At 38.0% G+C, this 24,563-nt stretch overlaps 1 protein-coding gene across 2 annotated transcripts; it reads right to left on the minus strand.

Annotated features, from left to right (window-relative positions):
• Positions 1 to 907: 907 nt before the first annotated feature.
• LOC132175811 (DEA(D/H)-box RNA helicase family protein) lies at positions 908 to 22,952 on the minus strand. Of its 2 annotated transcripts, XM_059587872.2 has the most exons (19): positions 22,442 to 22,952; positions 19,555 to 19,709; positions 19,382 to 19,469; positions 18,477 to 18,722; positions 13,821 to 13,916; positions 11,227 to 11,415; positions 10,939 to 11,098; positions 10,728 to 10,858; positions 9,150 to 9,317; positions 8,786 to 9,058; positions 8,483 to 8,677; positions 7,738 to 7,941; positions 7,481 to 7,550; positions 7,222 to 7,370; positions 3,403 to 3,708; positions 3,009 to 3,068; positions 2,772 to 2,924; positions 2,179 to 2,289; positions 908 to 1,962 (listed from the first exon to the last, which is right to left on the minus strand). In XM_059587872.2, exons 1-19 carry the CDS (start codon positions 22,808 to 22,810, stop codon positions 1,501 to 1,503), a joined length of 3,585 nt encoding a protein of 1,194 aa, XP_059443855.2. In that variant the 5' UTR covers positions 22,811 to 22,952; the 3' UTR covers positions 908 to 1,500. The 2 variants fall into 2 exon arrangements, with proteins under 2 accessions (XP_059443855.2, XP_059443862.2); XM_059587879.2 differs by lacking the exons at positions 908 to 1,962; positions 2,179 to 2,289 and having other exon boundaries at positions 2,780 to 2,917.
• Between the last annotated feature and the right edge of the window lie 1,611 nt (positions 22,953 to 24,563).

The raw sequence follows: 24,563 nt of genomic DNA on the forward strand, positions 1-24,563 counted from the left end.
TGTTGGTATATATAAAGCAGGGGGAGAGAGCTTCCCTTCCCTTGAAGGTTATTTTTAAATGATACCTCCATTTGTAGGACAAAAACTGCTTTCTTTTCACGTTGGGAAACAACTTCAATTTTTATTTATTTATTTTTTTTCATCTATACTACTGAGCCCACTCCCCAATGGGCCGAGCAAAGGTAAGGAAAGAAAAAGAACAATAGGGCATGAGAGGCTGTTAAGGCTCCTTTTGCTCGGATAGGTGTTTGAACAGCTAAAGCAAAAACAACCCGATATTCCTATAGCCAATTAAAAAATCATTGTGCCAATCCACACAAGCCAGAGCACATTTAAAGGAAAGTTTGTAGGTCTTTTTTTTTAATTTTTTTTTTTAATAAATATTTAACCTACGGCTTCTGATGAACAAAATAATATAGTACATAATTATTATAGATAGATACACAACAACAACATCCCCTCCCTCTCCCCATTTTCTTTCCCTAGCAGTCTCCTCACACAGGCTATGATTAGGTCCATGCTGTCTTTTTGTGTTTTTTCTTTTCTTCCCATCCCCTATCAAGCACATGAGATGTCCGTAATAAGGGAGGCACTGACAAGTATTCTATTCAAGCAACACTTCAAAATAAATGAAAAAAAGAGTTGCCTCATTATCATGACAATTATAATAATGACGCAATTTACCGCGATCCACTCAATTTGTTTGTTTACGTGACAGATCCCATACGCCCTTTGAACACATCAAAGAGAAATTGAAGAGTTGTTAGTTCACTCTAACCATAGGTCAGACTGCTGTGAAACACAGCTTGATCAACCAAAAAAAAAGGAGAAGAAGATCCAACGTATGAGCAACAACTCTACTAATCAGAGCAATACAAGGAATTGAAACATATATTAACACAATAGGGAAAATGAAATCACCCCTCAATACAAGCCCACTAATCACTTTCAAAAGAATAGTAATATACATAAAAAGTGATTACAATCTCAATTATAGCTGAGCTCAAGAACGGGGTAATATATCACTGCCTCTCTCCAATGTATCTTATCTTGTCCATTGATGTTATGTACCAACCCCCTAAGCCTATCTTTGACTACTCTTTACTTACTGGTCACCATCAATTGTCCCCCAGTACAAGCAAAAGCACGTAAGGAACAAAACAGGCCAACCGCAGTCCCCTCAACCTCATTCAGTTGGCTTGTAGCTCCATGAAACAATAGCAGATGAGCCCACATTATACATCAATCAAAAAATGTTTACCTTGAATGCAACTCTGATCTTTGATGGTAAGTATGCCCGTGTCTGATTGCCTGTGGCAGTATGGATATGTCATTGTCAGATTTGATGGATTTTTTAAGTGACAACTACACCACCTAACCTCTTCACGAAGGAAGAGGGGATCTGGATCCACACGGTCTCACAACTATTCCAGAAAACGGTTCACTGTGATCACGGCTTTCCCTGGAAGCTCTTGACGGGAGAGCCGTCCACATTAGTGTTTAACTATGATCCTTCTTGCTTTTCTTCAGCAAGATTGACATATGATTTATACAATCATGGCCTGCTTGGTTTCCACCCATAAGCCACTGAAGAGCCTCAGCTGCAGCATCTTTCTCTGCGCTCTTCTTGTTGTTGCAAGGCTGACCCATAATTTGCATTCCATTAAACTCCACAGTGGCCCGGAACTGGTTGTTCTTCAGTTGCTTAGTCTTGTAAATGGGTGCAACATATCCTGCCCTAGTGATCAATGTCTGGAGCTGACTCTTAGAATTATCACCCCCAGGTCCACTTTCAATTCTTGAAACCAAGGACGGCTTTGTTGCCATATCAGATGTCTTTGAGGGCTTAAGGACCTGGCGACCAAATATAAATCTGCCATCACATTGGTCCTCTGAAACCAGCAACCGCACGGTAGATAGGAGCTCATGATGGGTGTGTATGTCCATTCTGGGATACAGTAGCTGCACATATTCAATGGGTTTTAATTACAGTATCAAGTGAGCACACTATCACATGTTTGAAATTAGTCAGAAAACATATTTTTACATTCACCGCAAGGCACAAGTTGGAGTATAGAACTAGGATTTCAAGAAGAAACTGATGAGAACAGAAAACAGTAGAAATCCATAAATTCAGGAGAAAGCAGTTATTGACTGCCTAATTCAAGCTTTACTTACTTTTTTCTGAATAAGCTCATCAAGTTCTTTCCTTAAACTTTGATACATGTCTGCTAAAGAAGGATTCATGAAGAATTCGAGATATCCTCCCAACATTTTCAAGTGTCCATCCTGGCAGAACAGGGAGATAACAATATTATCTGTTAGGTAAACCAACAGACCCTAAAGCTTAAGCAGATGAGCTGCACTATCAAGCAATGGACCAAAAAATGTATCCCAAGCTTACACCAACAGCCCTATTATGTAGGTCCGCTAACAACCCTGATAGAACACGGACTTTGCAAATGCAAATAGAAGAGAAGAAATGTCGAAGCCTAACCAAATACTTCTCAGTCAAGCAAGGCTCAAATACCATATGAGGTGACTAATAGTCCAAGAAACTTAAACAGTTAGAAAAATGGCTCAAAATTTATGTTAAGTTTACACCAACAATCTACTGTTCAAGGGTGAGGAAGAACATCTAGCGACTCGCCTATATCTCCTATTTCCCATGTAGTCTGCTAGTCAAACCAGCAATTCGTTTCTCAGGCCTTCTCATAATCCAGCAAACAAGTGACTAAAAATAAGAAATTATTGATGAATAGATAACTTACGGTATCCCCTCTTGAGATGCTCCCACCAAATAGGAGAAGCACTGAATCAGAAACAGCTGTTGAATCCCGGAGGAAAACAGAATTCACCTTTATCTTCTCGTTGAAAACTAGCCACGGATATGGAATTTTAGATTCCCGAGCATTGACTGAGTTCTAGGCAAATGAAAAATAATGTGAAAAACCAAAGCAGGACAGAATACATCACTAATACATTGATATAATGGATGGAGAAATTACCGAGTATAGAAGCACCTGACCGTCTTCCATAGTTTTCAGTGAAAATGACTTTTCATTGTGCTGCACACACACTTATGTAAGTACAATGAAACTTGCACAAAAGGAAACAAATCAAATAATGCATATTGGGAGAAACAACCAAATCATCTTCTAAGAAAACAAAAAATCTATTTGGGGCAAAAAACCATAAAAAAGGCCTCATGGGAATGGTTGGATAATGGGATATAGCCCTCTAACATCCCCAATCCCATCACTCCCTACCCCCCATCCCACAAAAAAAAAAAAAAAAAAGAATTGTAGCGAATGTAGGGGAATTTGAAAGGAATCAAAATGTTGGGGAAGTTATACGAAAATGTCAAAGCTTAAGCAGATGTGGGAAAAAGGCATGACTAACCACAACAGAGCAAATTCCAGGATATAGCCCATTGCAAATAACTGCTCGGACGAGATGCTCATCATGACTCCATGCATTGTAGGAGGTTGTGTTGCCATCAACCAAGCCAGTATCCTTGAGTAAAGAGAAAAACTCCTTCCTAAGAGAATCAATAGCTTTCATTGATTGCACTGAAAGAAAATTTCTCCAGCAGTATTCATATCCAGCAATATCTCTTTCAGCATCTTTCCAACCTTCATAGGCCCGGACAAGAGCAAAGTGGTCACTGTAATCCCGGGAAAACTGAGATTTTGCAGCCTCTGCAAGCTGCAAAGAGGAAAACAAGCACATTCACTTCAGTTCATTTTCCAAGCATACACACAACAATTACAGAACATAAGGCCAAATAGGCTGCATTTTTACTATGTCGCCTCAATAGCCAAAAACTACTTTGCCAAGATAGTTGCAATTTGTATGGTTAGCCTTGGTAGCCAAATCGTGTCTCAACCCACTTAGAAGGGGATCTGGGTTCAACACTGACATGTAAGCGGTACAGGTTTTTCATAATTAGGGAGAACTATTATGGCACCTGACAACAAACTCCAAGAAAAGGTGTTGTAATTCCTAAACCCGTGTACCTCTTTAACTATTTTGCATCATATTCAAGTTTAAACACATAATAGCCTCTCCCACACCAGTCCCATAGCGTCATATGGGAATTGAAAAAGGGCAACAATTGACTATACCTAGAACTAGCCAAACAAAGATATTAGAATGCAACATTCATCCAAGCCAACCCATGTAAGTATAGGGTATGTTCGATAATACTTTTGAAGTTCCTTTTTTTGTTTTTGGATTGAAAAAGTGTTATTTTTTTTTTGTCGGGTCCACATTTGAGAAAATGTTTTATGTATGATACACTTGCTTATTTTGAGAAACGCAAGCAGATGTAGAGCTAACATTTTACTTAAAAAAAGAAAAAAAGTGTCCGTGTTGCCACCGTCAGTCGAAGAGACAGGTGACTGCCGTGGCCACCCCTCCTGTCTGTTGAGGGTGGCCACAAGGTCACTCCTTTTATTTTTAGTTTTTTTAAGTAATAAGTTAGGCCCTACACCTACAAAAATTAAGCACTCGTTTTTTCAAGATATTCCTATAACGTGTGAAAAGTTTTCATACCCTGTTTGAGTGGATAACTGCTTAGAGCATTCCCAACAGCTACCCAACCATTTTCCCTAAGTTTAAGGATCCAAACTACTTTTTGCTTCTCTATACAAATAAACACCCCAATAGATTCCCTTAATCATTCTCTATATCATTAAAATAATATTTTTTACTTTTTTTTTTCTTTATTCTAAAACATTTCCCTTTTCTTTCCATCTCTCTCATCTCCGTCTTCTCTCTCCCTGACTTCTTCACTCTCCCTTTCCTCATCTATTTCTTGACCCTTTCTGCTTCTATCACCACTAGATTTCCCATCTTCAGACTCCAAATCCTCCTTGGTTTCCTCTTTGATTGTGAAGAGAAATCTCGGAGGGCCTGCAAGATTGTGCAGCCTCATGAGCTCTGATTCCACACCTTCTTCCCCAAAGGCCTTCAGCAGAAAATCCTTGCTAGAGCCCAGCTCCAGGTCTGGCTCTTCACAATTAGCATTTGGGTCTCTCACACTTTCTTGAGTGTTGTTGGTTTGCAAAGAAGAGGGTCTCTTCCAGCAGATGAGTTGAAAGAAACAAAGATTGTGTTGATGGCTGATTTCTTTTTTTTTTTCCTCTCGTTTTCTTACCTACCAAACAGCAACAAAGATTGTGTTGATGGCTGATTTTTATGAATCACTTTTGCAGTTTGTGGTGGTGTTTTTGGCCGTAATCATTTTTGCATGAAAGCCCTTGCTGCAAAAATTTTAAGAAGCCCTAAAGTCAAGTGCAATTTGGAGAGGTGCGAGAGAGAAGGGGGGGGGGGGGGGGATTGAGCATTTTTGTTGTTCGGTGCGAGAGAGAGAGAGAGAGAGAGAGAGACGGAGAAAGAGAGATGAGAGAGAGAGACGTGAGACATGAGAGGAGAGCGGAGAGAGAATGAGTTTTTTTGTATTTAATAATTCTTTGGATCGCTACAGTGGAACCCTATACTTTGGGTTCTACTGTAGCGATACTCATGTTTAGGGCTCATTTAAGGAGTCTGCTGTGGGTCTTTTTTACGATTTTTTTGACATTTTTCCTAAACTTAGGGAAGGGAACCTCATTTAGGGTACTTGCTGGGAATGCTCTTATGATTGATTTCACATTTGTAGTTTTCATGCCCCTTTTTTTTTCTAAATCTATTTTCTTTTTCTATTTATGTTTTTTTCTTGTATACTTCTTATGCACTTGGGTATATGTGCAACTGTTGGTTTTTAATGAAATCTGTTTACTTACAAAAAACAAAAAAAAAGTGTTTTATTTTTGTTATTGGTTTTGAGAAGCGTGTGTTTTTGTCTCTGAAAACAAAAAAGTGTTTTCAGAGACATTAACAAACATAGCCTATATTCTTCACAAAAGCATCCCATCCCATGCAGATGCAAGAGAAATGGTAGGAGTCGTCCAACCACATTACCTACAACATAAGCTATATAACTACCACCCTTATCCATAAACTACCACTCTCCAGCACAAATCGCCAGAGCCGTTTACTTAAGAGAGCCCCATTAAACACAACCCCTAACCCAAACCCACAGTGGATAGTTTATAAGAGATGCTTATGGGTATTAAGTCTCACATTACTTAGTAAAACTTCACTAAGGCTTTATTAGTAATTCTAGAGAAACTCCAAATTGACTTGTCTTTTTAGGGCGGTAGCGCAGATGTGGCTAACGCTTTTTTCTTGGGTTGTTACAACTAACACACATTTGATTCTTGAGAGCAGCCAGTTCATGCAAAAATGTTGAAAGATGGGATAGTGAAACACTGCTTAGGAAAGACTACTACTGGATAATGGCTATTTTAAAATCTAAGAAGGGCCCAAACATGCATTCACTAAAATGTTTGTACTTCCCAATATATTGATCTCTAGTGAGGAGCATTGTCGTCAACCTACACATGCCCATATTTGCCAACAAGTTCTTTCAATCTAGCATTCCTTTCTCCAATCTAGTATTGACTTCCTCATGGAAAATTAGCTATGATTTTCCTAGTCTTCACCCCTGCTAACATGATTCCCCACATGCAATAAAGACACCACGTCAAGAGTCCTTTGGAAGACAAAATGAATCCAGTATCTTTGCTTAGTAAAGGTGATGGAGGTATTAGTAACCAGTATTTGATTCTAGAGTGCTCCATGAATCCAAGAAATTGCAAGAATTCTGGATCTCTCTCAATATGTCTCTAAATTCGAAACTCCAGCTGTTTACTGCTATTAGAAACGAAGGATCTCCCACACCATGTTGTTGGGCAAGGATGATTGTTCTTTTTCTTTTTCCTTTTTCCTTCTTCCTTTTCTTTTTTAGCTTTAATTTTTTTATGATGCTCCTATGGTAGATAGCAGCTTAATTGTGCCTTCAGCATAGCCTTTTCACATACATTCCCTCTCTCTTTGGTGAACAAACTTACTCTTAACCAAGAAAGGTCCTGGGAGGGCTGGTCCAATATGGCCTTGCAACATCTATATAAGCATATTTGTGTGTGTTTAAATAACTATATATGTATAATGCATACAAACCTATATAGTAGTAATTCTCCAAATATTGCCAACAAGTGTGCTTTTTTGTAAATACAACTACGGAATCAATTAAAACAAAAACAGAAAAATAAGTCAATTCTTTGTTTCTGATCCAACCAGAAAACAAAAGGCATGTGAAGAAAGCTGACTTACATCCTTCTTGTCAAATGGTGTTAAGAAAGGATCTCTGACACTGAGGCCAGCGACAATAGTCAATACTGGATCCAGGCAATTGAAGATAACCCCCAAGATGAGCATCTTTCCAAGTTTTGGTTCCATTGGAAGCATAGTCAAATAGCGTCCTGTCAGTGACAAAAACTGAATGAGGCTGAATGTTCTTGAAATTAAATCTTACATAAGACTGGAAGTAGAAATTTCAAATGGAGGGTAAAAATCAAATTTCTCTACCCACCCAAGACTGTCAGATTTTCATTCTCATCGAGGGCACCAATAATTTTTAGATACTCGATGGCATTTTGAACCTGCAAACAAATACCAATCAAACTAAATGTGAAATGTAGTAGACATACAAATAACTCACATGCATGAAAGGAAGATGACAGAAGATGCCTCAAATAATTGTCCCAAAAGGAAAACAAATCGACTCCTCAAAGTACAATATATCAAAGTTTCAAATAAGATTCAAAGAAAATATAAAATGATCATTACCGCTAGTAATTCTGGTGACTGCAAAGCCCTAGATAAGAACTCAGAAATACTTCCAAGTTTCAAACTCTTTATTTGCAGACAGAGAGACTGCAAAGGTGTCCTTAAAATTTCCGGCAATTGATACTCTGCAAAAGCGTCATATACACATCTAGGATAGAGATGGTAACATTCTCCAGGTCTAACGCGGCCAGCTCTTCCTCTTCTCTACCACATATATGAGCACAGACAATCATAATACATTTAATAAAAAACACTCCAAAAATTAGGACAAAATTCCATAGTTCATATGAGGCCCCTTCAACAGTAAACTAAGCAAAATCCAAACTTAAGGCATCTACTATTTTCTATCTCTATTCCAGGAAATGCCCTTAAATGAAATATAATTTTTTTCAGGTTCAACCTCATAAGGATTTAGGTAAAAATCTATGCTAGTCATGAACCCTGGGCGTGAAACTACATAGAAATAACGAAATGTACTTTCTGCGTCTAGTCAGAAGAAAGCTTATTGGCTCTAATCCTATAATAACAAAGTATAATGCCATTTTGGACTAGCCTGCTACAAGTCCTTTCAAAACAAAGAAAACTTCAAAGGAAGTGGACAAATAATGTGAAAAAAAGAATCATAACTAACAGAATCAAACATTAGCGAACAACTTCAGAGGTATATCAAAGAAAACTAATTTAGTGCCAACCCATACTAATCTCCGTCATAAGGATCAAACTTTCAGCCAGAAAGTAACCTTACTTGTTGAGCAGAAACCTTGGAAATCCAGGACGGAAGCAAACAAGGAGTGTTATTCAATGCGTCATAAGATGTCTCTTTAGCCTTTCCACAGTCAATAACAAACACAACATCATTAATAGTAATGCTGGTCTCGGCAATATTAGTAGCAAGCACTATTTTCCTCACTCCATCATCAGGCTCATCAAATATTAACCTCTGCATGCATTCCGAAAAAATTAAATTAGCAATAATAGGCACAGCAAAAAACAATATAAGTCAATCTATTTGACAATAGAATGTAAAATTTACAAATTACAAACTTACCTGCTCTGAACTGGCCATAGACCCATGGCATGCTAGCAACAAAACACGGCTTGGATCTCCTAAGAAAGGATGTGCTTGCAACTTATCTTTCAGAGAACTTATGTCATCCCAGCCAGTCATAAAAACTAGGATAGCACCAGGCCTCTCATTTTCACATATTTTGCATAAAAGAAACTCTATGAGATTAAAACCAATACAATCAGGATTCCAACATGACAAAGATTCACGAGTCTGGGGGCTATACTCCTTAAAATCGGCTGCTCTGAGAGCATCCTGATAACATATTTTCCAGAAGGGAAATTAAAATAAGAAAACAAAAACAAAAGACATATCAAGCACAAGTAGCCAACAAAATTTTGTATACCTCAACAACGGAAGCAATTTGGCTCTTCCTCTTTCTTGGTGCATGTTTGCTCATTTTCCACATCTTCTCTTGACCATAATCATCAATCTGGTTGTACGGGGTCAATCTGTAACCCGTCATTTCCACAATATTCTCCAGGAAATGAGTCTGAACCGGGTATGTAAAACCCTAAACTAGAAAGAAAGATGGAAGAGAGAGAGATCTGAGACCCATATCACACTAAAATCATCATAATCCACAGGATGAAATAGATTTCACCAGAAAACAAAATGAAATAATTTGGTGCTAACCAGCTCGTGCCTGGCCTGAGCCTATGGTCTGCCAAATACCCTCCTAAAGTATAGAATACTATAATTACATCCCTAAATTCTATTAATGCCCAGATGTGACAAGGTTGATTGGTGTTAATAGCCATGTAACATCATTAAGCAAGACACATCCTCATAAAATGCTTATTAATATCACCTAATATATCAGAGTAGTTACACATTACACGTATATGCATACATACACAAAATTACATATAACATGACTAGAATGCGCATTCCATTAGCACAGTATTAACCGTGTCCAAAAATTTTTGTGGTTCTTATGGTAACGACTTTGACACTTTCAAAAGCTTATATTTCATGAAACAAGTGAGGAAACAGGTCCAAATCCACTAGACACACCACTCAGCTCCAATGGGAGATCAAAATAGATTCTACCAAGTGTCTCTTCAGCAAATCTGCGCATCTCTCTTTTTAAAGCAACATCGGCAAAAAAACAAGGGTAACTATTATTATTATTATATATATTTCTTTTTGTAGTTTTTTTCAAGGAAGAAAATGAAAGTCCCCACAATAAAGGATTTCTCCTCAACAGAGTCCTCAACAGATACTGGATTGCTGAATGCCAACCAACCTCCACCACTTCTAGAGTATCACAGCAGCCAGATGATGCAAAAGGTGGCCAGAAATATTTATGGCAGATTGACTACAAATCTTACGTCCACAACCAATAAGATCTCTTTCAAAAAATGTATGAACCAAATCCTTTACTCAAGACTCAGACTGCATCATAAAATAGGCACATAACCAAGCAAGCATACCCAAACTAAATACAAAATATTTCCCTGGAACTGACCACTACATTCAGTTACTATAATTCTACAGTCACAAAAAGTTAAAAATGAAACCAATTCAACCAAGAAAAAGGCTAGCCAAACATAATGCCGCAGGAGCGTAAGCAAATCATAAAATATGAATTTTAGAAGCAAAGATAGGTCATGCAAATAAATAAACATGGATCATCTGCATGCATATAATTAGAAGATTGATTCCACCAATCAGTAACTAATGTGGCTACATAATTACTTACTCTAATGTAGACTAGACGCATAGCGATGAATGATAGTACAGGCAATAGACATTAATTAAAGTAAAACAAAAAGGTAGGTATAACAACTGTACGTTTGACATTAAAGAAACAAGGGGGTAGCAATATGTACATCCAAAACCATCAATAATCAATCATGGAAAAGAGGGATTAGATTCACCGCAGAAAGAAATGGCATTGCATGCTGGATATTCAACGTACCGGGATGTGAATTATCTGAGCCCCACCAAAGTAGGACGAGAAAAGCTCTGCGTCAAGGGTTGCACTCATCAGAATTAGCCTAAGTTCTGGCCGCCGAGGAAGGAGATCTTTTAGGACGATAAGCAGAAAATCTGCCATCAAATGTCTATCACAGTTAGAAACCACGCCACATCGTTTTAAAATCAAAGCCTCAGCCAAGTCCAGATTTTACCTTCATTCATTCCACGCTCATGAATCTCATCCACAATAACATGAGTTACACCTTTCAAGTTTCTATCAACTAGCAATCTTCTCAACAAGATGCCAGTAGTGCAAAAGAGAAGGCGGGTATCCCTCCCTTTCATACCTTCCAACCGAACTTTATATCCAACCTTCGAATTCAAGAAAATAAGAACACAAAATGAATTTTACATTAAAAAGGAGAAGAGAGAAAAGGACTAATAACGCAAATAGTTGGGATAAGTATTCTGAGGAAATTTTATTTGAAACAGAAACTCACGTGTTCACCCAATTTCTCTCCTCTCTCCGAAGCAACCCTTTCAGAAACAGACATAGCAGATATTCGTCTTGGCTGGGTACAGATAATGTTACAAACAGCTCCATGAACATATTCTATCTCTGATTCTAAGATGAATTGGGGAATTTGAGTGGTCTTGCCACAGCCAGTTTCACCTGAGATAATAACAACCTGTATAATAGAAAATTGTATCAGTTATAAAACAATGTAAAAAACTCTTAAATACAACTTCATATTGAAGCTCAGAATTTTATCTGATATAATAACCAAATCCCCCTTTTGAGCAGTCTTCATGTACACTATAAGTAGTTGCATGAAATACAATAATGGCCATTTGAGCTCTCTATGAGTGAGCTACAATCCATCTTTCTGAGATCTTTCTTGCTTCTTTTTTTTTTTTTTGATAGGTAAACAGAGAAATATTATAAAAAGCATAAGTTGCCCCTAAGCATATAGGAAGTATACAAAAAGGACACCAAAAAAGAAAAAGCAAAAACAAAAGAAAGATGGAAAACACCAACAGAAACCCAAAAACAGGAGAAACCCCAAAAACCAACCCCCAAAACCCTAGCTAAATTACATCGTAGCAACTAGCAAGAGCCTCTTGCCTCTGTCCTAGCTAGAACCAATACAAATCAAAGTTCACCAAGGACTCCAAATTCTTCAGCTCCCTTCTCCCTTTAGGCTTAGGAGTGGAGACTAAAACCTCTTGGCACTGCCTCTCATCAACTTGAGCCATGAAGTACAAAACCCTCTTTGCATCCCCCTCCTAAGAGATCCCCAAATAATGAAATATGGATCACACCAGAAACGCTCAGTAGAAGAAAGCCTCGCCAAAAAAGGCTAGCTGAAGGAGACTTTTTGAGATCTTTCTGAGATCTTTCTATGACCAGATGACTTCCCTTAATAGTATCCTCATTTCTACTCTTTTTAGACTTTTATGATATTTTCAATTGCAATTTGTACTCTCTAGGATAGCTTTTTTTACGAACTATGTACTTGATTTTTCTCCTATTTCTACTTAAATTTCATACTATATGTCAAAGACAAAATCAAGAGGGGAAAAAAGAAAGAAAGCAAATAATGGAAAGAAAAGAAAACAAGACACACAAAATTTGAACAAATTCAAACATCACCCAAAGAAAGAGTGGACATTGTAATTCATGAATACAGACAATTAAATTAAAAAGTTATTCATTATACATTGAGGTGGAAAAATAACTTAATCAGTATCAATTTTTTCCTCTCCACAGGCTAGCACTAAATTAGAGGAAAAACCATATAGTACAAGCATTTGACCTGTTGATAGCAGGAAAGAAAGAGAATTTTACTTGAAGGGTGACTGTGGTAATATTTTAATTGGATCCTGGTTTGGTAATATTTTGGTAATAATTGGTGACTGTGGTAATATTTTAATATTTTAATTGAAGGGTTTCAGTGCCATTTCAGATTGGATCCTGGTTTGGGGGGGAAAGTCAAATTTTGGGAGGATTTTTGGTGTGGCGAGACGCCTCTCAAGGATGCCTTTCCGGGCCTTTTTAATATTGCTTGCAACAAGGATGCTTCCATTGCGGATTTCCGGGAGTGTGTAAATGGGATGGTTCACTGGAATGTTACTTTTATTCGTAGTATTCATGATTGGGAGGAGATGGCTTTAGCCTCTTTCTTCTCACTCTTGTATTCGTTATCGATTCGTGGGGAAGGGGAGGACCGGATGTGGTGGATCCCTTCAAGAAAAGGGAAGTTTGAGGTATGCTCCTTCTATAGGATGCTTGCCTTTAAGGAGCCTAACCGCTTCCCATGGAAAAGCATTTGGCGCACTAAGGCTCCTTCGAGAGTAGCGTTTTTCATGTGGTCGGCCGCCCTTGGGAAATCTCTCACGTTGGATAATGTTTGGAAGAGAGGTATTGTTGTGATTAATCGATGTTGTATGTGTGAGGCGGATGGGGAGACCGTGGATCATCACTTTCTTCATTGTGGGGTCGGGCACAAGGTGTGGGATGTTATCTTCTCTCGCTTTAACATGAGTTGGGTTATGCCTAGAAGCGTCAAGGAGATGTTTGCTAGTTGGTGGGCGGGCGGTAGAACCAGTAGTGCCGTGGTATGGAAGATGGCTCCCCTTTGTCTTCTATGGTGTCTTTGGAAGGAAAGGAATGCAAGATGCTTCGAAGATTTGTTGAGGAACCTTGAGGACCTTGTTTATTTCTTTTTGTACACACTTTTCACATGGACTGCAGGCTGGCTTGCTCCTTTAGTGATCAATTTTCCTGATTTTCTCTTTATGTTCTCTTCTTCTTTCTCCCCTACTTAGTCGCTCTCTTGTATACTCCCTGTATATTTGGGTTGCGCCCCTCTGCGCTCTTTAATGCCCCTCTACGCTCTTTAATGCATTATTACTTATAAAAAAAAAAAAAAATTAATATCGTTTAGGCAAGAAAGCCTTTTTTTTCAAAAAGCATATCAAGAGAAAATCAAATTGTTAACCGTCAAGACCCTTGCTGGTCCCTACATAGTCCTTTACCAGCAACTTCATGTTAAGTCATGCAACTAGTAAACAAAAACAAAATCTGACAAACCTGATTTCGTGCAATAGCTGTCAGCAATGCATCCTTTTCTTTATAAGCTGGGAGCCTCATACGAAATTCTAGCATTTTTCTACCTTCAGGAGATTCCTGTACAAAATAGGAAATATATATCACAATAGCTCATTCCACTATATTCCAGACAATGAAAACCATAGCATGACTCAAAATCTGGAAAAGATAAGATGTAAAAAAAAAAAAAATTGGTACAAAAGGATATAGATTATCAACAGATTTACCAAAAACCTCCACTAATCTGCAGAGTCTCACATAACAACCATCCTTAAGGACAACAAATTGCCTTAACATCAGCCAGACATCACGAGAACCTAAATGATGAACAGAGCTAGCAAATTCCAAACCAACTCCACACAAAGCAACTGGGCTACTCTTGGGAACATATGGACCCAAGTACAAATGGGAACCTGAACCCCACTTAACCAAATCAGGCGTCCTCAACCCACAGACAAATAATGAAACCAATTAGTTTAATGAAGTTGTGATTAACTGATTCTTATTCACTAAAGCATTTAATTTCTTTTAAAGATGAGCTAAATGCCTTAAAAATAGCTTGTAAAGAGGCAAACTTTTTAGTAGGATGACAATGGCCCGAACGCAACAGGGTCAGGTTCATATATCTAGCGTTTAGATTCCTAATAGTGTTTCTTCTCCCTAACTTTTACCATTTCTCAATCCGAGTGGATAATTATACTTCAAATCCTAACTGGCACATGAATGATATGTAAGAAGACAAATCCACAGTATTAACTATGGATAAAATAATTTAAAAAGGCATCTGCTCAGTGCAAGTGTGCAGTGCAGTATTAGAAAAGCATTATACTTGTTGGGCCCAGGTCTCACAAGCCAAGGTGCAGTCAAAGACGTAAAATGCACTAAGGTGCCCAAGCAACCAGCCAATGAAGAAATCCAACAAGGTAGACACAAGGACCAAGCATTTCTTTTTTCTACTGGTAAGTTACAAACGCACCTAGTGGTCTGGAACCCATAACCTTAACTCTACCCTATTTTTTATGGAGAGAAGAAGTGCCATTTAAGCTAGAGATCATTGGCATTTGGACAAACATGTAAAAATACAAAAGCAGCACAAACTGCCTGTGCTCTGTCAACTACACCCTACTTTGTAGATAACCTTAAAGTTGAATGAGAAAAGAAATACTAAAAGAAGAGGAAGAGAAAATACCGTCTTATCTTCTTTGATAAATATACTTACATCACATGCATTTATATTGAAGAGCAATACATTGTAATATGGAAATACAATTAATGAGAAATATATGGAAATAAATCTGAGAATAAAATCATATCAGCCGCATAGAAGTTTCCTTCAACACTCCCCTCAAGCAGAGGCGAAGATAACTTGCATGCTGCACAAGGCTGAATGAAGAACACTGTTGGACAATCCATTTATCAAAATATCCGCAAATTGCTCCCCTATCTTCACATAAGGTGTACAAATCAACCTTGCACGCAATTTTTCCTTGACTAAATGTCGATCAATTTCAATGTGTTTAGTTCAATCAAGCTGAAACTGGGTTATGAGCAATATTAATAACGGTATTGTTCTCACAGTATAATCTCATAGGCTCCTTATAATCATATCCAAGGTAAGAATCTTCAACCATAATAATTCACATATCTCATGGACCATGGCTCAGAATTTAGCTTCTACACTAGATCTAGTAATCAATGATTGTGTCTTACTATGACAGGTAACTAGATTTCCTCCCACAAGAGTGCAATATCACGAAGTGGGTCTTCAATCTGTGACTGACCCAACACAATCTGCGTCTGTTTAAGCTTCTACTTTCAGGTGATCATGTTGGCCAACAACCACCCTTTCCCTGGTGAAGATTTAAAATATCAAAGTATTCTATAAATAGCTTCCATATAAGACTCCTAGGGTGAATGCATACACTGGCTCACTACGCTGACTGCATAGGCAATGCCTAGATGAGTATGCAACAAATATATTAACTTGCCAACCAATCGTCGGTACCAGACTTTATCCACCAAAGGACTCATCACTTTCTTCTAACATATTATTCCACTCCATTGGATTGTTAACAGCCATATAATTGAGCATTCATGTTTTCTGAGTATATCAAGAACATATTTCCACAGGAAGAGAAAGATGCCATGTCTCGATTGCTACTTCAATACCCAAAAAATATTTTAAATTGCCTACGTCTTTTATCTCAAGTTCACTGGCCAGATATTTTTTTTAAGCCTCTATATTTCCTCATCATCATTTCCTGTCAACACAATATCGTCTACATAAAGAATTAAAGCAGTTACCTTTCCTTGTGACGAATGTCTGATGAACAATGGATGATCCACCAAACTTTGTTTAAAGCCAAATCACTACATAACTTGGGAGAATCTCTCAATCAAATCCCTCGAACAGTATTTCCGCCCATTGAAGACCTTCAATTTACTCATTTTACCCTTAGCTGAAGCAAATTGAGGGCCATACGGAAGTTCCAAGTATACCATCAAGCCCGTGTTCGAAACTCTTCGGGAAATCTGAAGTTTTTCGCGTGGGTTTGTGCTGGCAGTGCAACTAGGCCACCAGCATTTCAGAGCCGATCGGCTCTTTTTCTCGATCAGTGTGGTTGCACAATAGAAGATTGTATAAGGGTGAGGAGACTAAGCGGCAAGATTTGAGTTGTTTTTTGAAGAAATTGCAAAGTTCTGCTGCAACAATAAGTTTTCCAGCAGCTCTGTGCATTGGCAGCGGAGAAGAGACCAAAACAACAAGTCGTTTTGTATGAAGGCTCACACGGTAGATTGTATAGTCAAGGGTACAACAGCACGCCGTACAACACAGATCCAAACAACGTCATTCAACTGGAGACAAATGGCAGTTAGGTCTCCCTAAACGATAGGTCATTTAGAGCAGCTCCAAAAAAAAGGAATATGTTCTCGCGACAAGTACGAGTGGCACATATGCGAAACAAAAGGGGAAAAACAAACTTGCTCTAACACCAAGTTGAAAGACTGGTTATTACTTATCAAAAAAAAAAAAAAGAGAAAAATTGGAGGAAGAGAAATACGGTCTTATTTTCCTTGATAATTTACTGATACAGTTACATGCATTTCTATAGAAAAGCAATATATTCTAATATAGAAATGCAATTATTGAGAAATATATGGATCCGGGAATAAAATCAGATAAGCCACATAGAAGTTTCCTTCTTCAACACTTAATGCTTATATGGCTGGAGATAATGGGTAACTTTACCAGCCAATAATACTCGAGCTCCACATCCATATCCAATTGAAGGCCCACAACTTCTTTATTTCATTTTTGTTCACATGCACCCCGAGCTTCCAGGATTATGTTTTCCTCCTTCTTTTGCTTTCAGAATCCTTTTTTCCCCACTGTTCTACTTAAATTTCAATTAAACCTTAACCCAATTTCAATTACTTCTCAGTTTTGGACATGGAGTTTTTAAGTTTCATCTTTCTGGTTTTTATGAGAGGGTATCCACTAACATAGGACATAATTTGTTTATCTTGAAATTGAGTGACAGATAAAAGGACAGGGATTGTGAAACTCAGCAATACTATTAAAATACTGAACTATATGAGGGTTGGGAAAAACATTTCTTAAATCTATACTTGACTGTTGGAACCATTCAAAAGTGTTTTCCAATGGCCTTCCTGTCTAATTGTTTGTTTACATCAATCAACACTCTTTGAAATGTCTAAAAATGAATCCATCTTCTCACTATCATTATTTTGGATATTTATACATGTACTGAAGAATTCTAAAAATTAATGTGTAACCTTTTCATAGACTCACCTCTAAATAAATTAGACATAAAGGTATAAACTGAATCAGATGGTGGGCCCCAGAACAACACCCTAAAAAAAAATTATTAAAAAAAAGCCCTAAATGCAAAATGGGGGTGGCTTAGTCACCCCCTTGGCCAAATAGGGGTGGGCTCTCCTTTTGGGGCAGTTTCGGCCACCCCCATTTGGCCAATTTGAGGGTAGTCAAACCATCCTCATCAGCCCCTGCCACCCCCAATTTGGCAAAATCCCTTTGGGAGTGGTTTCAAGCACCCCCAAGCCGGCCACCATTTTAAAGTTTTTTTTTTTTTGTTTGTTCTTTTTTTAACACTTCACCCCATGGGCACTTAGGGGAGTTCAGGTTGTTAAAAGTCACTTGCAACACACATGACTGGCATTCCGTCCAAAAAGACAGAAAAGTTGAGGGATGGGCGAACTTGCCACAGTTAATTAGTTTGTTGGGATTTAATGTCACTTTTGAACTTTGGAAGCTAAAACACAAAAGTGGTCATATTTCGAGGGGGTAAAGGGTATTTTCCCCAAGAAAAAAGGTAACCCCCACCCCCCCCCCCCCCCCTCCCCAAAAAAAGAAAAAAAAGAAATTATAGGTAGAAACTTCTTCAACATCTTTTTGCTACAGGACATCAATAAAAAGAAACAAACAAACAAAATAGAGGTGGCTATGCAACACAGTTGTAAGCAATATTTTATGCAAAGTACCCTGTCATATATGGGAAAGCTGTCCATGCTTCTGAGTCTGAAATAAAACTTAAAAGGAGTTTACGTAGATAACAACAGAGAAGCATTGTTCTATAATTTCAGGGTAAGATGAACCTGCCAAGCTTGTTGCTGATCACGCAGTTGCAAACTTCTTCGCCTAAGAATTTTTTCCAAAACAGTCTTACTAGCTGCCAGTGGCTCAGGTTGCTCAAAAAGCCCTTCATCAGTGGCAATACTACAGCTGCTGCTTGTTCTCGAAAATGATACATCTGAAAAGTTTTCCCTAGCCTTAGCCTTTTGAGAGAGGTATTCTCCAAAATAAGAATCAACCCTTCTTAGCAACCCAAGAGGCAGTGCCACCTGTCAATTATTAAAATCTCAGTTTAGATTCCTAGAAACATGTACTCCCTCTGTCCCAAAATGCTCGCCCAGGATGCCAAATGCAGACATTTTAAGAACAGACAATTAACACTCAGTCATCTCAAATTTTCAACACAATTTGGCAAGTTGTGTTGAATTTTTTTTTTTTTTTTTTTTTTTTAACTTATCAAAAAAAAAAAATTTCAACACAACTTGCCAAATTCACCCTTTAAAAAATGAGAATGTATGGTTTTGTACGAGTGAAGGGTAATGTGGAAAAGTTACAAACTTTACGCTTTGATTTTTGGTCCTCGACAAACATTATGCAGCAAAAAAAGTTGCAAATTTGGTCAAACATTATGGGATAGAGGGGGTAAATAAAAGAAATATGAAGAACTTGGAAATTATAAAACATACATTAGAAACCAAAAAAAAAAAAAGCTAAGAACTTGGGTCAAAAGTAAAATGTAAAATCATTGCCAAGTGTGAAGCTAAAGCAAAGGGGGCTGGTAATTATGTGGTGGGCAAAAATGGCAGTGAAAAATACAACATTTTTTACAATGAACAGTAAATTAAAGGCTCTATAGTGATGCGTAAACAAAATTTATATCACACAGAAAAGGACAGCACCAAGTAAAACAGAACAGAAGAGAAAATACCTCCCTCTGTGGACGTCTGTCATCCAGATCGAATCTGTAGTTCGGCAGTGGGACCTTACTAAAGACGACAACTTTTGAATACAGTTGGCTGCCAAAGATAATTTTGTTTTTCAATAGTTTTGTTTTTCACAAATTTCCTGATAAAGCATCTATTCTGATGAAGCAGAAGATACCTATATAGCCCCATTCTGCTTGCCAAAGCTGATATTTGCTCAAAATCATGTCTATCCTTTTTTTCCCTTGAGATCAACTCTTGCTTCTCCTTGTCGCGTAAAAGCATTGTAAACTTCCGTTTCCACTCAACAACGTTATTAGAGGGGGAATCACCCTGAATAGCATGGTAAAAACTGATAAATACATACATACCTACATAAGGATACTTAACAAAAACAACCTACCAGTGGCTTTCAATCAACAGATTAGACACACGACCTAAAAAATCTTAAGGTGTAAATTGCATCTTATTGAGCAATAACATGGTTTTTATAAGAAATTCAGTCTTATTAAAAAACGCAAAAGGATGCAACCCAAGTACACATGGAGTATATAAGAGAGACACCCAATTAGGGGGAAGAAAAAAACAAATCCAGAACCTCTAGAAAATTAGAAAATAGAGGACTATTGTGAGCAACAATCCAAACATAGAGAAATTTGAACATAATAGCTTTTAACTCAATCACCGAACTCTCACAATGTTCAAAATTTCGCACATTGCGTACCAGCCAAATACCCCACATTATGCAGGGAAACCATCCACCAAACTTCTATATTATGATGGCTACCAAACTAACCTCTCCAGCTCACCAATAGCTCCACCACCTATTGGGGCATGACCCAAATCTCAAATAGACGAAAACCCACGTGTCTCAAGCCACCTCGCAACGGAGCATAAGGTTATCAATGGATTCCTTATTCTTCTTGCACATACAACATCAGTTCATCACTATGACATGCCTCTTACTAAAGTTATCCAAAGTCAATATCTTTTCTAACACAGTCGCCCAAGCAAAGAACACTAAAAGTAGCCTTATTTCTCCAAATGCTCACTAATTTATAAAGAAACTGAAGATACATAGCCATAAACAACTAACGAATCAACAGTGTTGTTCCTTCTATTCGAATTAGCCACACGGTGGAAAAACTTTGTATTCTTGTCCCCCCTCTCTCAACCAAAGAGCCCAAGATTTCTGTTTTCAATTTTCTTCTTACAGAAGAGTAATCCTCCCCAAATCACTAGAAATTACATCGTTTCTCACCTTTTCAGCATCAAATAAGGGTTTTCCTTTGCATTAACATCAAGATCCTGGAATTTGTCCAGAAGAACCTTTTTTCGCTTCTCAACATTGTCAAACAACTCTTCATTCCATTTTTTCAAGTCGATTTTCTAGGCTTTCAGTTTGCATGCCAAGACGAGACTATGGGAGCCTTGAAAATTGTAAGACACCCACCATTGTTTTACCCTATCCACAAAACCCTTTGATTTTAACTACATATTCTCAAACTTGAAATATCTCTTGCTCCTAACACCACAATCAAGCAATAAAGGAAAGTGATCCGATAACAACCTAGGGAGCATCCTTTGAGTAACGTCCCTAAAAAACAATGTCACATCCTTGCTGGACATATCTACCTTAGTTCTTCTAGCTATTTGAAGCTACCAAGAGGCATAATTTGGTAATTTCTTATCCATGGACTTCCTCCTCATTCTCTTTGCAGCAATTGCAAAGTCAACCATGCGTGAACCTTTGTTTCTTGGAAACTCTCCCTCTCTTTCTCTCTTCCTGGCAAGTCTCTCTCTTCTTACAGGGTGGCGGTCTAGAGTTGATTTGACCAATTAAAATTAAGCACACCATGTTTCCTAACAACTCTCTGCCTTCCTGCATAGTGGTGATTTAGAGTTGATCTGACCAAGTAAGCACACGTCAGTGCTCTTGTTTCCTGCCTCAGTGGAGTTCTAAAGTTGATTTGACCAACTAAGCACGACTTGTTAGCTAGTCTACCACCATGGTCACTAAACACTCATCAGCCCTATAGCCAATGTCTCCTTGAGCCAGCCCGTAGTAGAAGACTGTGCTAAAGATCAACCCAACCAGGTATAATTACTTTTCCTCCTAGACCAAGACATAGGAGATGCACTTCAAGCATATTCAGGCTAGCCTTGGCTCAATTTTAAACTGCATTCAGAGCGATGTGAGGATTTCAGCCCAGGTTCTCACCAACTTAACTCACTCCCTTAAACCATCCATCAAGACTTACTTCCAGGCTGTGAAATTTAGTGGACATTTAAGTATTAAATATCACATTCAGAAGAATCCACATAAGAAAAGAGCCTTTTGTCACATTCTGTCCTACTCTTCTAAAATTATTGTGTCATCTTTTATTTTCCGGTTTTGGTGTCTCTTTCTAAATTATATGCCCTGATGTATCTGAAGCTAAAACAAATCACTTTGGAGGGGGCCACACACCAAATAATCATAATTTGAGGGTGTAAAATGAAAGGATCACCATATAAATATTTGTATAAATGAGGGTGGTGGGTTGAAAATCGAGCAGACATGGCCCTCCCAAGTGTCTTACTTGCTTTGTCCGTCATCCAAACTCAACCAAACCCACTCATTTAAGATTCAGAAAAGAAAATCTGGGCTAAATTGGGAAGTAGCAGGGCAGATTTGCCCAATTAACAATTCTACTCAGTAGGCAGCACTGCCCATTAGTACACCTTTCGTAGTTGGCAATGATCATCTTAAATGCTGCCCGACAATAAAACGAAATCGCTATCCACCGACTCCATCTAACTCTCATAAAGGCCAGTCTTTTCTAAATTCTCGGATTCAGGTTCGACCCAATAACTTTGACATCAACCGCAGGTTTTGGTTAATATAGTGTGTGTTCCTATCGTTATCTTATGCAAGTAAATTGTTTCCACAATTATCACAACCGCACTAATACTTAAACCGCTAGTCACAAACTTCAAAACCCAGATAATATTTGACACTCCTTAAACCACCGAATCAAAGTCAAACCTGAAATTCACAAAAAGAAAACAAAATATAGCCTCACCCATTGCGACAACGACTCGAACTCATGATCGGAGCCTTCCTCGGAGAGCCGATCATCGTGCTGCGAATTTCCCTTGTGGAGCTGTTCTTGCTGGGTTTGGAAGTAAGGCAGTGGACTGGCTCTAGGGTTTAGAGCGGCGCTTTGAGCTTCGCGGAGCTTGGAGTCTATGAGAGCGGCGGAGGTGTAACTGGGGGATGTGATGACGGAGCGCAGGCGGTGGTGGGGAGGGACGTAAATGGCGCCGTAAGAGGACGGAGGCCGGTCCTTCATTGCGAGGAGTGAAGGAGGAGAGTGTGAGGGTTTAACAGTTTTGGGGTGCGAAGTGGAAGGGAATTGTGGAGGAGTGTGGAGGAGAGAGGGAGAGAGCATGCAAGTTGGGGTCGGCGTCGTTTCGGTAGTCTGAAAGATTGGTGGTTACTGCTTCTAATGGCTTTTGGTCTCTGTTTGTTTCGTGAGAAAGTGGATGATATGTCTGGTACAGTGTGGCTCTTTTGCTGGGTCCTGGCCTTCCTGGGGGAATCAAACTGTACAGTTGACGCGCTTGGTGGCGTGTGAAGTTTGTAGATGGGGCCTACTGGAGTTTTCTCTTTTTTTTTTTCTTTTTTTTTACTTTCCTTTTATTCTTTATATATGAAACGGTTATCATACTTTTAGTTATATATGTAACAAAAGAGAATAACGTCAATCCGTTTGGAGCACAAAACCCCCCATTTTGTGCCCACTAATGAAGAGTCGACGCTTCAGCATTCAACATGTAAAGAAAAAAAAATCAAACCGTCTGATTATATTAAGTTTAATTCACTTTTAAAAAAATTTAAGAAAATTTGCAGAGGGAGGTAGGGCGGCTAGCTGCTACCCAAACTACATCTGGGTAGGCACGCGCCACCCTAAATGTGGCCTCAGATGTGCAAGTGACCGCGCGCCACCCCAGATGGGCGGGGTGGCGGTGAGTTGCCCCCACCTCGGCTTCTCCCCCATTTTAAAATATATATAACTCAAATTTTGTATAATTAGGTGTGGCTTTTTTTTTTTTTTTTTTTTAAGTTTAAGTTTAAGTTTAATATGATAAGCTTATGTGGCAACTTTTGATTGGTTGGTACAAACACCTATTTTTGTGCCACAACCGTATAGAAGATACTCTCATAAGAAAAAGGTTATTGTGATGTTCTTTTAATCTTACATATATTGTTTTCTAAAAAGCTATTTTACTAAGTAAAAATAAGTTTTTTTTCTATTTTTTTTATAAAACAATATCCAGATAACAGCACCATTTTTATCTCTATATATATCTAGAGAAAAATGCTACGTGTTTTCTTAGTCCTAGGAGAGTATTATTCAAAAAAAAAAAAAAAAAAATTGCCGGTCCCTTATTTCTCTCATCCCCTTTTTTAGAAAATAATATCAACTTAGTACTAAGAGAACACCTAATATTTCTCTTATATATATATATAGGAGAATGCAATGTGCTTTTATGGTGTTCTTCTAATGTTATTCTTGTCATATGTGGATATTATTTTCTAAAAACCAAGTGAGAGAAATAACCGCAGTTTCTTTTTTTTTTTTTTTAGAAAACAAGACCCACCTAAGACCTAAAGATAAACCAAGTAAGAGAAATTCTAGGTGTTCTCATTGTGTTCTCTAGATTTCTTTTTTGTTTTTTTAGAAAACAATACCCACCTAAGACCCAAAGATAAACCAAGTGAGAGAAATTATAGGTGTTCTCATTGTGTTATCTAGATTTCTTTTTTGTTTTTTTAGAAAACAATATCCACCTAAGACTCGAAGATAAACCAAGTGAGAGAAATTATAGGTGTTCTCATTGTGTTCTTCATATGTTCTTCCGATCCTGAGTGAATAATATTTAAGGTTTGATAGGGACACAACACAAACCCAACTCATGGCCAACTTCTCTCCTACGTTTAAAAAAATTTTTGAATTTTAAACAAAAAAAAAATTGTCTTTTTTTCCAAATTTTCAAAATCCCAAAATCTTCTCTCTCAAAATTTTTTTTTTTAGATCGCACGTAGGAGAGAAGTTGGTCATTAGTTGGATTTGTATTGTGACCTTAACATTTTCCATAATATTTTCTAAAAAAAAAAAAATGTTAAGGTCACAACATAAA

This window comes from Corylus avellana, chromosome 2, assembly GCF_965113065.1.
Source record: "Corylus avellana chromosome 2, dhCorAvel1.hap1.2, whole genome shotgun sequence".
NCBI classification, from domain to species: domain Eukaryota; kingdom Viridiplantae; phylum Streptophyta; class Magnoliopsida; order Fagales; family Betulaceae; genus Corylus; species Corylus avellana.